At 44.4% G+C, this 15,554-nt stretch overlaps 1 protein-coding gene across 2 annotated transcripts in view; it reads right to left on the minus strand.

Annotated features, from left to right (window-relative positions):
• Positions 1–1,083: 1,083 nt before the first annotated feature.
• greb1l (GREB1 like retinoic acid receptor coactivator) overlaps positions 1,084–15,554 on the minus strand; it is a 41,753-nt gene continuing 27,282 nt past the window's right edge. Inside the window, exons 12-33 of one of the 2 annotated variants that reach the window (XM_070974721.1) lie at positions 15,034–15,333; positions 14,786–14,914; positions 14,165–14,299; positions 13,555–13,752; positions 13,242–13,422; positions 12,503–12,692; positions 11,130–11,266; positions 10,670–11,012; positions 10,069–10,184; positions 9,669–9,901; positions 8,780–9,345; positions 8,316–8,421; positions 8,082–8,228; positions 7,844–7,971; positions 7,482–7,643; positions 7,114–7,318; positions 5,909–6,071; positions 5,510–5,737; positions 5,280–5,421; positions 4,991–5,191; positions 4,182–4,320; positions 1,084–3,580 (exon numbers count right to left, since the gene is read on the minus strand). In XM_070974721.1, the coding sequence (XP_070830822.1) occupies positions 3,417–3,580; positions 4,182–4,320; positions 4,991–5,191; positions 5,280–5,421; positions 5,510–5,737; positions 5,909–6,071; positions 7,114–7,318; positions 7,482–7,643; positions 7,844–7,971; positions 8,082–8,228; positions 8,316–8,421; positions 8,780–9,345; positions 9,669–9,901; positions 10,069–10,184; positions 10,670–11,012; positions 11,130–11,266; positions 12,503–12,692; positions 13,242–13,422; positions 13,555–13,752; positions 14,165–14,299; positions 14,786–14,914; positions 15,034–15,333 (4,313 nt within the window). In that variant the 3' untranslated portion in view covers positions 1,084–3,416. Of the gene's footprint in view, positions 3,581–4,181; positions 4,321–4,990; positions 5,192–5,279; positions 5,422–5,509; positions 5,738–5,908; positions 6,072–7,113; positions 7,319–7,481; positions 7,644–7,843; positions 7,972–8,081; positions 8,229–8,315; positions 8,422–8,779; positions 9,346–9,668; positions 9,902–10,068; positions 10,185–10,669; positions 11,013–11,129; positions 11,267–12,502; positions 12,693–13,241; positions 13,423–13,554; positions 13,756–14,164; positions 14,300–14,785; positions 14,915–15,033; positions 15,334–15,554 lie in introns of both variants that reach the window. The other variant, XM_070974720.1, reaches the window with a different exon arrangement.

Below are 15,554 nucleotides of genomic sequence, written 5' to 3' on the forward strand. Positions count from 1 at the left end.
ATGGGAAGCACAGCAAAACAAATGGAAATCATCTTAAAGGGGCACTCCACTGCTTCCAGCTCAGGTTACTAATCACAAGGAGCACTACTCAGCCTGCAGTTGTATAATGTCTTCTGTGGTTCTGGAGAGGGCTTTCCAAAGTTTCATCAAAAATAGGACTGATGATGGTGTCAAGGTTATCTTTGAGCCTGAGACTTCAAAGAGAGTAAAAGAGTGCAGCAAAATGGGGGGTGTAGAGTTTGATAGAAGTGGGAAACTGGTCGGCAGCAGGGAGTTCAAGAGACAATAACTTGCATTGTGGGAAATGTAGGTTCCAGCTATTTTTAAGATTAGAGTTATACTAAAGACGAAAACTCACAATATCTTGGCATCTGCTGCTTCACTGTTGATCATTTATTGTTATGTATATGTACATTGTGTACAGATTATAAAAATACTAAATGCCATAAAAATACTACTGCCCATAAAAATACTGCTACCAATATTCTTATGAGAAAACTACCAATGTCGTGTTGTATTGCACTTGAGAAATACAGCTGCATATGAAGGAATATTGAATTTCATGAGTCTATGTACTGAATATGCACAATATGTACAGTTTATAAATACAGTGTTTGGAGGCCATACAAGGAAAGGCTGATAACTTACAAAAAGGTTGCTTGACTCCAGCTAGAAAAAGAAAGCTCACTGCTCCATTCAGGAATTTTCAAGAAAAGATATCAGTGTGTCAGGAAATGTATTCATTAATATCTGTAAGTCTCTGAAATAGCTTTAAAGTTGCATCTTATTCCTCTGTGTTTGACCGAATCTCACATAGTGTTCTTACTCTTTATTTAAGCTTAATGATTTTGGTGCAGGGTGAAATTTAAACCTAAGCTGTACTTTTCCATCAAAGGGATTAGAGGTCTTGTGCATCATTTTAAACACAAAATTCAAATCCCTGTTTGCTATCACATTTGGGAATGTACATTTCTGTCTCAGTAATCTAATGAACTAACTGTCTAATATGTTATACTGTGGCTGTGTGTACTGCATTGTTTCCAACATTTACAAATGTATGCAAAAAAGAAAAGAAAACACAAATGATTTTAGAAGTCATTTTATTACATTCATAGTTTCAACAACAATAACATGGCTCTAAAGTCATAATGTTCACAGCCCGCAACCACAATGGTAAACATGAGGTAGATCACCCAGACACCAAGGCTACACTGGGCCACACAAGGTTATCAAACACATTTCAGTGAAGATTGTGAGAGCAAGTTGCATATTAAGTGTTAAATTATTAAAAAGAAAGACACATTCTATGGACCATTGGAGTTTAAGTTAACATTTTGATCACCAGTCTTATATTTGGACGAATTTTGGGGTTCATTTAATAGTGGGAAATATTTTTTTCTGCTGGCAACTTGTATAGTGCAAGTTCACATTCCCTACCCCCAGTGACATTCAGTAGATCTAACAATCATTCGTTTGGGTCTTGTGCAAAGCCTTCATGGATGGTTTTGAAGAGGACACACTCCCTCGGTTTAGGCGAGCTTAGCATGCAATCAAATATTACACTTCAATATGATTATCAGTCCAAAATGCTTGTCAAATAAATAAGAATCCCTCATGGACCTGATTTTCATTTTCAATAAAAATCCAACACAAGAACAAGAAGGGATACAGACATATGGTTAAGGACACATCTAGGTAGATTCTTCTTGCCTTTGCAACATAAAATAAAATGCAGAAAGGCATTATGACCAAAATATACTGGCAAAAGTTACACAAGACTAAAAAACATCAGTAACCCTCAGTGGTTAAGGGGATGATATAATATATTAATAATGTAAACACAGCTTTAAACAGTACAGTAGTTCCGAAATCCAATTATTTCGTTTTGCTTCACTCGGACAAACATTTCTTCGCCTCACAGTTAAATGGTTTCTTCATTTCACTGGTCAAAAACAAAAAAAAGTAACATGAGCAGTGACTGTATGAAACGTCACTTAAGGCATATTCTTTGGACAACCCTGTGCAGAAACATATAAAAACATTCTACTTTCAAGTACATGAAATGATCTGGTCGGCTGCTTTTGACAGCATGTAAAGCTTCTTTGATTACCCTTCTTTTTGGTGGCAATAGATGGCAGATTACAAGTTTAATGTGTGGGCGGTAACCAAGACCATCAGCGTACAATCAGCCTCAGAGCATTACGACTCGGAGGTGAAATCCCAGGCACAATCAGTAGCAGGATATTTGGCAGTGATTACAATGTAGCATTTACTGACGCAATGTGATTATGCTTAAAATAGCCAATATTTAAGCCAGTAGATGCCTAAATACAAAACATATATCATTTAGAACATACCTTTAAACTACTCTCACTTCCATGTTGCTATGTCTGGTTGGTAATACACCTCAACAGATGAGTAAAAACCCTTTGGCAAGTCAGATAAGTCTGTTTGGACAACAGACCTGCTTCATAGTTGGATATTCAAGCCCATAATGGAACAAGTTTCTACATTCTTGAAGGAACACATCGTTCTATAGTTGTGAATTAAGTCTTTGGATAAATTTGTGTGTAAGTCATTTGAAAACTAAAACCACACTCGTTGGATGGATTATCGATGCCACATAATTATTTTTAGGAGGCACAGGAGAAAAGTGGTCCCCATATGGGGTTTAAGCGTGTCAGCTCTAATGGTCGCTTGTTGTTTGAATCGCAGTCGAATCTGACACTCTCGATGATACAAATCCAATACAGGCTGACCTCTATGTTTGTATTTCTTTAATGTAATGAGCTGACCTTTTATAGTCAATGAGCTTCGTGGAATTTGAGAGGCAGAGCAGCTACGATGGAAAGCGAAAGGAAAACAGGAGGCGCAGCTGAGGATGTCTTTGGTACCAGCGAAAATCAATGCTAAAAACACACGGTGAGCTTGGAGAAAAGCTTGAAACTTTTGAAACAACTTCCCTCGAATCTCCCTTTAAAACCCTGAGATAAACAAGTATGCCCAGAACGGGCCATACTGTCAAAGTCCATGTACACATACAATCTTCAAATAGTCACATCATTGATCGGAGAGCGTCCATTTTTGTGAAATACAACAACAAAACAAATAAAGTTCAGTTTCAGCTGTGCTTCCCCCCCTCCCCCACAGCATTTTTCAGTAGAACACAAGCTCAAATGGAGGCAAGCCCAGCAACACAGGCATAGTGCACTGTGGTAGTACAAATGTAAGGAAAGCCATATTCGGTGGCCATGTGTCCACTTGTGGGGCACACTGGATCTTGTGCTCCAGCAGATCCCATCTGACCTTCCACTGGAATGGCAAGAATTGTGATTGCTGGCTGGTTTGGAATCAAATCTATCCTCATTTCTGATTGCATTTCTGCAGCAATGCTTTGGACCCAGGGTGCTTCAGGTTCAAACATGGCGGCCAGTCAGAAAGTAGAGGGGACGGTCCTCGCTGCAGTTGGCTGTCTGAAACTCGTCCCGCAGCCGGAACTGCCACTCGTCCTCCAGCTCCAGTCGGACGATCGTCTGACGCAGGGAACTTCGATCCTGGCTGATCACACAGAGAGTGGCACCTGTGGACATGATCGAAATAAAGTCAGACCTGGAGTATCAGACTTAAAATGTGGTGACCCTAAGAGGCTGTGCTGTGTTAAATCACTGACTGTATCTTAAAACAGATGGCATGACAGCTCACCGAAAGTGAACCCTGGTGGCTAGCTTCAGTACAGGTCAAAAACCCTGCCCGCTCCATGTTAGCGGATGGGACATTGGCCAAAGTAGATGTCAAATAAATGGAGTCATTTCAGGTCATTTCTATCACACTGATGCATGGTCAAGTTTTCTGATGTTTGGTTTTATCCAGTTTATTTGATGCCATAAAAAGGGGTGTGATGTCATGATTGACAGCTAACTCTAACCCGTGACAACAAGATGAAATTTAATTATGTTTTTCTAGTTTAATGACCCTGAATTATCCCCTTCACATGTTCCAAATCAGGATATACAAACGTATTAAAAAAACAGTACTTTTCTATCAATATACTCGCCTACCACATGTGTAGTTTGAACTATACCTGCAGTCCATATGTTCTACACAGCACACACACGCACTTAACCATCACAACAACAACAACAGAAGCTGCAGCAGTAACTACGACAGCACCGATCAGTCACCTTTGAGGAAGCGGAACTTCTTGAGGAATCCGGAGACGACGAACGAGTCACAGAGGTAAAGCAGCAGGCCGCTGAACAGCAGGCCCTGGTGTTTCAGGTTGGTGGAGTGTGGACGAGAGTTGATGTAGCACACAGAAATCTGTGACAAAAGATTCGACAAGATGCACTTCATTCATCCCACTCAAGCAAACCAAAGGAAACGTGAAGTTTTAGGTAACAAATAAACAAATTCATCATCATGAGACCTTAATGATCCCTGCGGGGAGCTTCTGGGGGCGTCTTTACAAGCGAAATGTATAGTTTGCATTGTGTGCAACTGTGCGTCATCATTTATTTCCACCACAGGAAAAAGAACGTGGAAAATGTGTGTAGGTGTGCACATCATGACGTCGTGTCGACAGGCATCACCTCTTATGCACAAATGTACGGTACGAAAATGCATTGTCAGCATTCGTGGTTTGCACGTGTGCATGCATACAGGTCAGACTGTTCTCAGCAAAACAGATGGTGAAAACGTGCAACATGTTTCTCTGTGGGTCTCTGTGACTGTTCCACAAACTTTAACTTATAAAAGCATTTGAAATTAATTCAGTCAGCAGGTTTCTCTTATTTTTGTACTAGCTGACACCTTAAAGATTCCCCTGAAACAACAGTCTGTGTACAAATGCTTGAATTTCAGCATGTTTAGGTCACAAAGGCACTTGACTTCCATCCTAAAACAGATTCTCACAATTAACAAGTTAAAATGAAGGGATAGCACTAATTGCCTCTTCTCTTGCTTTCAGACGCAGCCTCCTGGGAGCTCTTACCTCCGGGCTGATGTTGAGGTAGCTGTCGATGGACAGAACTGGGTTGTTTCTGTTCTGAACAGCCTTCGGAAAGAGTCTGTGGCTGCAGCTTTGCAGGAACCTTTCAAGCAGGAACTGGGCCGGGGCGTCCAGGAGGGTCTGCTCGCTGTCTGGGGCGCAAACATACTGGAATGGGCTGATTGGAGCGGGGTTTTCTATTTCCTGGAGAGAGAAGAAAGCAATTAAGTGCTTGAAAAAGAAACTAAATTCACTTACGAATGGGCAAATGTTGTATGAACATGACACCCACCATGAGTTTAGGTTTGACCAGGAAGTCTTTGTTTCCCCCAACTGGAATGTGTTTTTTCATGAGGCTGAAGTAGTTGAAGCGACACAGCAGCAGCCCACTACTGTTCACCCTTAGATTGAAGTCCACCTCCTCACAGCTATACCTGTATGGATGCATAAAACAGCAATGTCAGAACACAAGGACAGTCTACAAATCAACAAACTGACTGACACAAGCCTCCAGTAACTTACCGGTTAAGGTCATATTGAACATTCTGTGTCAGGTCCACGTTGAGCATGACAAACTCATGGAGGTGACACCGACTGAAGGGGTGGCTGGGAGCCCTGTGTGCCAGGCTGCTGCTCCACTTGCGTGTGCCGCACATTGCGTACAGGGAGATCTTCGGTGTGCTTTCCATATGCTGCAGTACCATCTTCAGAGATACGTTGGTGAAGTTCGAGCTTCCATCTGATGTCTCACTGAGAGACAGAGAAAAGGGAGGACAGGGTATAAAAACATGAGGACGTTCACTTTTTTAGGCATCACAGTTTGGGGAAATATATGTTGGTGGCTGCACAATCAATGTGAATAATTACTGTGCTAAAATGTCAGAAATTCTTCAAATTTTACAAATCAGAATCAGTTACTACCTGCTGTCTGTTGACTGGTGGGAGTTCCACAGCACGCAGGAGTCGTCCATCATGACAATGAAAGGCCATACGTCTTGCCTCTTAATACCCTGCTCCTCCAGTCGGTTTCTCTCCAGCTCCAGGTTGTGGTATGACAGCTCTTTGATCATGAATCGGGCAGCGCCTTAAACAGACAGCAGCCAGGGTGTCAGTTTTTTATTTAATACTTTCTCAACACTGTTACACCTCAAATGCCCTTCAACTGGCGCTTTAGGAGGGAATAAAAACTAGCTCCCGCAGCACTGGTTGTGCAATTCCAACTTCAAAGCTGAACAGTAAATTTGCATAGTCCGTGCAGGCATTCAAAATTTACAACAGCACTTTTACATTGTGCTGCTCAGAAAATGCATGTTCCACATACAGCACAAACAGCATTGGCTCTATCCTGGACAGAAACATCAGCAGGAACCCACGATAGGCAAAATGGATAAAATGGTAAACAGACTCTTCAATTCACTGATCCTTGTTACTGTGTATTTAAGAGGAATTTTGTTTAGTTACACGCATTTCAGGTAGGCCCTACATCTGGTCTCAGTACTGTGCTGTGTGCTCTCTCCAGTTGGTGAAGACATTTCACCTTTTACCTACTGCAAACAAACGTGACTGACTGTCATAACTCTATGTCCACGGAGGCTCACTCACTGTAACATGTCCGTTATTATCAGCAGAGAGATAAGTGGCAAGGTGACACAGACTGAACAGACCCTGAGGAATTTATGATCACTCATATCGTGTGCAAGTCCCTGCTGGCAGTAACAAGCAAGGAAGTGTAACAATGCGCCAGGAAAGGCAAGAAAAAAGAAGACTGCAAGCGATCACACATGGATGTAAACAAGGTCTCACGGACACACACAGTGCATTTTCTTGATAAAAACTAAATGTAAATAAAACAAGTTTGTTTCCAAGAAAACCTCCGAGGGCACCTTTAACCTTATTTAAGTCCACCTTTAAAAAACATTGGGGAGATTTAGTTTATGGTTTGGTCTATCCTAATTTACATGAGATCATAGCATTTTTACAATGATCCAAATGCCAATAAGCTTGCAGTAAAATCCGAATCCCTACAAATTGCGTGCATCCATGGGAGGGAGAGGATGGCTCAGAAGAGGTTTATTTCTATCCCCGGTTAAAACATCTGAGTTTAATTAAACCATTAAGCAGCTCACCAACTCCCGCATTATTGAACATGGCCGGCAGGACGAGCAGGATGTGGTTGGGCCAGTACTTCCTGTAGTGTGGCATCTCAAATTGCTTGACCACCAGAATGTGCAGATGAGTGGCGCCTTCCATGGCGTGGAAAATGTTGAGCAGGCCGTGCTCTTGGCGTCCTGTTGTCGGGGTGAAGATGGGACTCTTCAGCAGATCAGGATCCTACAGACAGACAGACAGACAGACAGACAGAGAGAGAACACTTTGATTTGTGATACCTCACTTTTTAACTTTAGCAGGAAGAGATGAGCACGCTTGGCCTCTCCAGTCGTACGCATACCTCCACACAAACACAAATACTCGCACATGCACACAGTAAACTAACCTTAGTGGACACCAGAGGCAGGCGCATGCTCTCCAAGTGCTTGCCCTGCTGACTGAAGACAAAGTGCTGCTCCTTGGCTTTGGGAATGACAAACTGGAGCTGGACCTCCTCCCCCAGCATGGACGAGCAGAAGGTAAAAGCATGGAAGGTGCACTCCAGCAGCTGCAACGCACACATGCATTATTAACACAGAGAGATCACCATTAAACGTGATGACAGAGAGCAAAGAGCTCTCAAGCTTTCAAGTGCCAAAGCATTTTGACAGGTTAGGATATATATATGTGCATCTATAAGTCAGCAATGTTTGAAGCTACTCAAGCCCAAAGAAGGCAGCAGGTGAGAGTCTTGGATGCTGGACTCACCTGTGTGGCAGGGCCTGCTTCACAGTAGTGGTGACACTGTTCACAGTGATGAAAGGCATTGTGGGCAGCAAACCTGCTCAGACGTATGGACTTGGTCACTCGTTTGGCTGGTGCTTGGCTCTCTCCGTCTGCAGATAGCAAAAAGCAAACATGTTCACACCCCTGCTTTGAAAACAAAAAGCAGATTAACATGTTTAACTCTGCTGCTGCTGCTGTGCGTTTGCATATCTGCGCTGACCTTTTAAGCACTTTGGCTTCTTGTCATTGTAAACAGGGCTGGCCTTCCTGAACTTAGGGTCATGAGGGTGGGGGTCAAAGGGCAGCTTTCGAACTTCTTCAATGTCAGGCCACTGGGTATTTACTGGAGTCGTAACCTCTGATGTTTCTGGAGATGAAAAGAACACGAAAAGATGAGAACTGAAGCTGAATCTGGAAAAAGACAGAGGAGTCAGTAAGTCCAGGCGATCTTCACCTTCTTCCTCCACCTCTTCCTCGTCATACACATCTACCTCCAACAGTCTGATGAGCATTCGAAACAGGATACGAAGAAACTGCAGATAGGCGCCGGTCTTTCCCACCTGGGAAGGTTTAACAAAATAAAAACACACCTGCAATGTTACAGTGACACTTTTCACATTTAACTTTTTATTATTTTATTTTCACAGTTTGAAACTGACCAGCATTGATATTCAGACACGTTGATTCATTTACAAAGTCAGCTACAGCTAAAAACAGTCAGGATGTAAATCTAAAATCATTTTTGGTGACAAAAAATAACTGTTTTCCTTATATAACTTATTCAAAATATGTTTTTTTGTTGTAAAATAAAAATCTTACTTTCTCTTTTCTCTTTGTAAAAGTTTGATGTTCTCATTCACATGTGGAAATACAGTTGGTGGTGCACTTAGAGGGGAAGCAGTGTGCATGTTTTGTTACCTGTGGGGGTCCGCTGAGCAGCAGGCGTCGTGGATGTGGCACAGGTGGAGCTTCATAATCAGCGTGATGCTGCCTGCTGATGGTCCACTGGCGGTAGTACATGCTCTGCTCTGCCCCCTGCAGGTTGCTGGTGATAAGGGGTCTCAGCGGGCCGCTCCAGGCCACATCTGCTTGAGGCAGCAAGGAGAAGGAGCTCAGCTGACCCCCCGACTCCCCCGCCAGCAGGTTGTACGCTGCCCGTGACATGATGACTGTCCGCGGGGAGACCCGGGTGGGCTTAGGCTCACGACCGCACTGCGTGGACTGGCTGGGCCTCTGGGTGGAGGAGGAAGATGGAGAAGGAGAGGAAGAGGAGGAACTGGAGCAAAGAGAGGCAGGGGCCTTGGAGGCTTTGGGGGGGTTGGAGGAGAGCTGGCTTCCCAGGGAATCGCACTCTTGCTTGAACACCTGTGTTACTGTGCTCACGTCGGAGGTGACGGCACCTTCAGGTGGACAGGCGGAGGTGGAGGGCTTCTGGAAAGAGTCGGCGACATCAGATGAACTGACACCGTTCTCTGCCAAAGAGCCTGCATGAAGAGAATAAAATGTGGAAAATTAATACAAATGAAGCGTAGTTTCTAAAGCTAACAAATGTGATATCAAATTCAGACCACATTTCCTGTAAAACCAATCATTTACTCATTTGCATGCAGGTCAATTTGCCTTCAGATGGATAATGTGAACAGCTGTAAAAGTTGCAAAGAACGCAGTTGTGCCTCATTTCAATGCACCTCTCTTCCAGTTTCTGTGCCTGCGCCTGTAAAACCCTCTAGTATGCAACTTACTGCCAGTTATGGTGTTTGCATCTTTAATCCTAAAATTCAATATCTCAGCAAGGTCAGGGACTCACCAGATGTTCTGGTTGCAGCGCTGCCGTTGCTCTGAGGTCTTTCAAGCTCATCTCCATCATTCAAACTGGTAGCAGCCTTTTCTCCATCTGAATCCCGAGGGACCATGGCCTTCGTGGGCTCCTGGACCACGCCCATGGACACGTGGGTGCAGGCCAGACCCACCTCCTGCTCCAGGGCTGTACGAGTCAGGTAGCTGGAGTCTATCAGACGCAGGTCACTGTATTTCAGAGACCTGGAAGAGTAAAAGCGTGAAGAAGACTGTGAGAAAAGCTCATATATTTAGATTTTTATCTTATGTGTATTTCAATCTTCTGATCTAAGAGAGTTTACTGATGCTGACACAACACAGATACACATTGGGGTATGATGATGATGGGGTATTGTGACGTTTGAGCTTACCTGGGGAAAGTTTCTCCGAGAGGGTCCTTCCCTGTAAGGATGACAATGCAGGGCAGCCCTTCCAGATCCTCATAAGTGTGCGGCACCCAGTCTTCATTCTCATAGCCTCTCCACGCCTACAGCAAAACACCATGATTACATAATGTTTAGCGTTTAGTTAAGTGGTGTTTAGAGAGCATGCATCCCTGCAGTCTACCTCTAACTGGATCACAAGTCAGCCATCTTTTTGATGGGAGATCGTACCCAGTGGCAGACAAAATTACATGAGAGAACGAGGCTTACAGGGAACCAATGTAAACGCCAATGGTGTCATTATTCTATTGTCATTACGTTGTGAAATCAACATCTACTTCATAATGATACGTCTATGCAAAAAACTTCTCTAGTTTCAGCTTAAAAGGTGAGTGACTCACACTCACTCCTTAATTCCTTGACAATCATTTCAGATTTCTCTGTCAGACCGTGTTTTAGTCATGGATCTGATTTCTTCACATCTTGCCTGAATGAACCACAGCAGCTCTGCACAAATATTTGAAATGTTGCGTACAAAACACAATAAAAAGAAAAGCCTCATGTGACTGTGGTCTCATGTCATTCTCACCCGCAGGCGGTTGGTGAAGTTCCTGGGCAGGCTGAGCTCGGTGGCGGGGCTTCCCAGCAGCACGGCGAAGCACAACTGGAGCCCCAGTTTGTCCCTCACATCCTCTAGTCGCTCCCGGGCCAGCATCGCCAGCTGTAGCGAGGGCACTCGAACCAGCAGCATGTGGCCCCGGCCCTGGGAGCCCTCTCTGTTTGGGGCGTTGATCAGGTCCTCCACCATGGCCAGGGTCTCCGGCGTGATGTGGTCTCTCAGGGACGGGGAAGAGGTCAGAGCCATCATGGCCTCAGTGTACTGCTGAATCAGCAGGTAGCTGCGGATCACCATGCTGTGCAGGTGTGGATGTCTGGGTCACAAACATAAAGATATGACTGATAATGACGTCTCTTATCGCAGTTTTTATATGCTTGTTTCTTAGCAGCCCTCTGCGTTCATGGTTCCTCAGTGATGACACCACACTGACCTTTCAAGCAGAGTGTGGACCATCTTCTCAAAAGCATCATCACAGCGCAGAATGGGGCTGGCCACGCCCCACTGCAGGGAGCTGCTGTAGTCCTTCAGGCCAAAGTACACCAACTCATTAGGAGACAGCTCCCCCTGCTGGAGGAAAATTACACCTGCGTCAGCACTGACAGAAAATTACTGCATTCAGTAAGAACCTGACATTCTCTCTTAAATGTCAATAGTTTTTTCCTTTTACAGAATCTCAGCGCTGCACCAAACACAGTGTATTGAAAAGCAGAACTAATTTACCAAGCACACAATGTGTCCCCCTGCATGATGATCTGACAGGTGAGTAAATGTTCTCATTTCACTATTATTTGTCCTCTAAAATGAGATGATGTCTACTTTCAACAGGTCCATGGCTGCATTATATTAAGCAGTCATTCACAAGAAAAGAAGTCAGAATAAATAATTAAATTTTGTGGAACATTTTCTTTTATCTGCTTTGCCCTGTAAAGTTTACATAATGTCGCTGTAAGTGCAGCTCAGTGTAACAGCATGACCTTAACACCCCTCCTCTGGTCTGAAATGACATTCTCTTTCTCCTGTGCAGGTACATTGAGTGTAATGTTTAAACAGGTGTTAAAATTTCTTGTATGTGCACATATACTTGATTATGATTTTTCCCTCTCCGTGGTCATGTTTACCTCTACAACTGTCAAATTAAGGCAACATCCATCGATTTTCTATACCACCTATCCCTTTCGGGGTTGCGGGGGGGCTGGAGCCTATCCCAGCTGTCAACGGGCGAGAGGCGGGGTACACCCTGGACCGGTCGCCAGTCGATCGCAGGGCAACACACAAGACAAACAACCATTTACACTCACACTCACACCTAGGGGCAATTTTAGAGTCACCAATTAACCTAATGAGCATGTTTTTGGTCTGTGGGAGGAAGCTGGAGTGCCTGGAGAGAACCCACGCATGCACGGGAAGAACATGCAAACTTCGCACAGAAAGGCCCTGTCCGGGGATTGAAGCGGCAACCTTCTTGCTGTGAGGCATGCGCACTACCTGCTGTGCCACCGTGCTGCCAATTAAGGCAAGAAAAAAAGGTAGTTAATAAGGATGAAATTCAGTTGGTGCAGTTGAAGTCCACCAGGTGGAGCAGCAAAAATACAACTGTTCCAAGCTGGTTGTATACTGCCATTGAATTTAACAAAATTTGGAAATGTACTGGCTCAGATGTCCAAATATCTGTGTATGACTTACAGTAAACTATGCCTCTTGACAGTTGTGAGTTGTTTGATTTTCATTAGTCGCATTAGACCCCTTAATAATGACTCGCAGGCCTTTTTCTTGAGGGGTTTTTGGCATTAAAATTATCCTCACCAGACTTTTGTTGGAGGGCCAGTGAACTTCGTTGTGGATGCTGATGCGGGACTGGCGGGTCTGCAGCGTGTAAGGGAAGCAGCTGACCTGCAGGACCAGGAGGTTCATGGCGTCTAGGACCTCCTGGCAGTTCACTACCCGGTCAGCCAAACCCTGCAGCTCCCCGTGGCACACAGAGCCTGACAGAGCGCTGGAGGGGGAGCAGGGAAAAGTGTTTGAAAGCTGTGAAGGATGTTCTAGGCTTCTGTATGAGTCACACCATAGCTGTTGCTTTACAAGGACACAAATAAAAACTGGATTCTAAGCATGGCTCATGAAGGCTTTTACATTTGCTGTGCTAACTGTGCCCACTGTGTTGTAGGTCATTCTCAAGACAAAATGCTCTGGAAAACAGGAAGTGATCTGTTTTAAGTTTCTGGCAGTGAAAACTGCAGTTTGCACTTTGGACCATATAATGTCAAACAGCATCAACAGAAAATGTTTATCAAATATCACTTAGAAGCAAATAAAACACAGGGAACTCAAATTATCTGGCCAACATTTGACCAAAATTCAAGGTAACTGTTATTTGCTTTTCATTTTCTGGCAGCGGTTCTCCTCTCTCCACTTCAATCAGCGTATAAAAAAGGCTCAGGAGGCTACATTTGCAGCCATAACAACTCATCTTTTCAGGCAGCTTTAGATTACCTGCAGGGCAAAATGACTTTGGTAACTTCCTGTGCTTGCGAAGTCGACTTACCTCGTGAGGTCAACGTGCGAGTTGTCGTGAATGAGGACAAACAGGGTGTAAGGGTTCTGTTTGACTTTCCTCATGAAGGCGTCCATCTTGGCGTGAACATCCGCGTCCAAACGCACCACGTACTTGTCTGATTTCTGGTGGGCTGAGGAGGCGTCTTCGATTCCCAGGTCCACAAGCACCCCTGAGCAAAACAAAGAAGAAACTATGAATTAACTTTTTTGGGCAATCTCGCATAAACAAAGTTTGAAAGCTTTAAGCAGGTGGAAAAGTCATCCCCGAATCTTCATCAGTGAAGTTGCTGTCGGACACAAACCTGATTGTCGGATGCGCTGTGCCGTCTGGTGTACCAGAACGTGAGAAGGAGGGACCAAAACAAGAAAGTCCACTTTACAAAAACGGCCCAAATCAAGATTGTGGGTCCCTGAGTCGGCGATGGAGCAGACCTGAGAGAGGAGGCTCCGAGCCACACTCAGCTGGGTCGGATAGATCTGAAAGACCTTACTCAACAGCTCTGCTGCAACAAAATACAGAGGGAGAAAGAATAAGTGCCAATTTAATGTGCAACAAAATGAGAATTACCTCAAATAACACAGACCTTTAAAATGTGGAGAATTTTGGTGATGCATTTATTGTATTTATTGACTGATTGTGATAATTTTCTACTCACAGTACACACAAAACCTACAGCTTTTCTCTAATAAGAGACATTTCTGAGAGAAACAGGACTGTGGCTGTGGTCTGGATTTAAGGCCCACATGTGACTGGGATACCACAAAATCTGGAGTACAGATAAACCACCACAGGGCTCTGCAACATATCGATCTACAGTTATATTGATCGTTTTAGCTGGTATAAAACTGCCCCTGGTGAGGTGAGCCGAGCAGTTCAGTTTAGACAGCGAGCACGACGAAGAGCAGTCTAACCTCTGTCTGAGGGTGGTGACATGCTGGCAGCCTCCTGGGAGTGGATGTTATCTGTGACATCGCCCTGAAAGGGCTGGATGACCTGTCCTTTCCGTCGGCGCTGGTATCTCACCAGCTGCTTGTCCAGATTGTCCCCTAAAAACAAACCATGACCACAGTCACACAAAGACCCAGAGCCGGGCAAACACAGCTGTGCACAAATACTGTCTTTGATATACAGCACAGTCACTGGAAGACATAGCCACAAAAATGCAGCCATCATACCAATCATCTTCAACTGGAGGGGAACAACATCCTCTATTTTAGTCCTTGTGCTCTTTCACAAAATATTTGGACAATGCAGCTGTGTCCTTGTTCTTTCATTTCACAATCTGATATGACCAAGTCATTGCTGTTTTGCAGCCAGTACAAATATATAAAAATATCTAAAATGTCGATGTCAAAGGCATGCGTTCATACTACATAATTCACTAAATTGAAAGAAATAATGACACTGTTAAGATGTATTACTGAGACAAAATTATGCCAATCACTAGATTTAATCAACTATCCACCTACACTAAATGGCAAAATGTTAAAATGCTTCCATCACCAACACGCACATGTGGTATGGACACTCACCCAGTGATGTGGTTTTGAAGTGTGACGCCAAGATGCTGACTTTCCCTGTGATGAGTTCGTAGCTGATTTCCTTCAGAAACTCGTTGGTTGTAAGCATGCCTTCAGCTAAGGCCCGTGCTTGGTACTTTCCTGCATCCGACACATAAGATTATCAAAACTCTCACATCTGTATTGTGCAGGTTGGTCAAGGCAATAAGGTCATAAATGATTGCTGATACCCAAATGGAGCAATCAAGTCGCACACTCACCCAAAACAAGCACGCAGAACTCATTGCCGCTCACTTTCGAGGCACATATTATGACTACGTATGTGGGCAGGCACTGCTGGTGGTGAGGGCCCTCGCTGAGAGAACGGAGTGACTCCGAGATGCCCTCTCCCAAAGAGTTATGAGTGACCACCACTTGGACGCTGCCCCCCGAGACGCTGGCTTCCAGCCGAGCCAGCCAGGGCAGCTGGGACGGGGAGATGGCAGGACCCCCGGGACAACACAGCATGGCCTTCAAAACAATCTGCTCCAGCTCCTCCCTCAGAGGAATCTGGTCCGAGCCTGCGAGAAAAATTGAAAGATGAAAATCCCAAAACCACTGATGGATCGTTTCCGGCAAACCAACGCTCAGCCATGAGAAGTTTCGCCAGTGAAGTTTCTGTTTAAATAAGACACCAGCACCTCCCGGTCATCCACCCCACGACACAGTGTTTGATACAGCAGCATCCAACATGTCAGAAAAGGTCCCAGTGACTGTGAGGCTTTTTTTTTTTTTTTTGCAT

The sequence above is a fragment of the Chaetodon trifascialis genome, chromosome 11 (assembly GCF_039877785.1).
Source record: "Chaetodon trifascialis isolate fChaTrf1 chromosome 11, fChaTrf1.hap1, whole genome shotgun sequence".
NCBI classification, from domain to species: Eukaryota; Metazoa; Chordata; class Actinopteri; order Chaetodontiformes; family Chaetodontidae; genus Chaetodon; species Chaetodon trifascialis.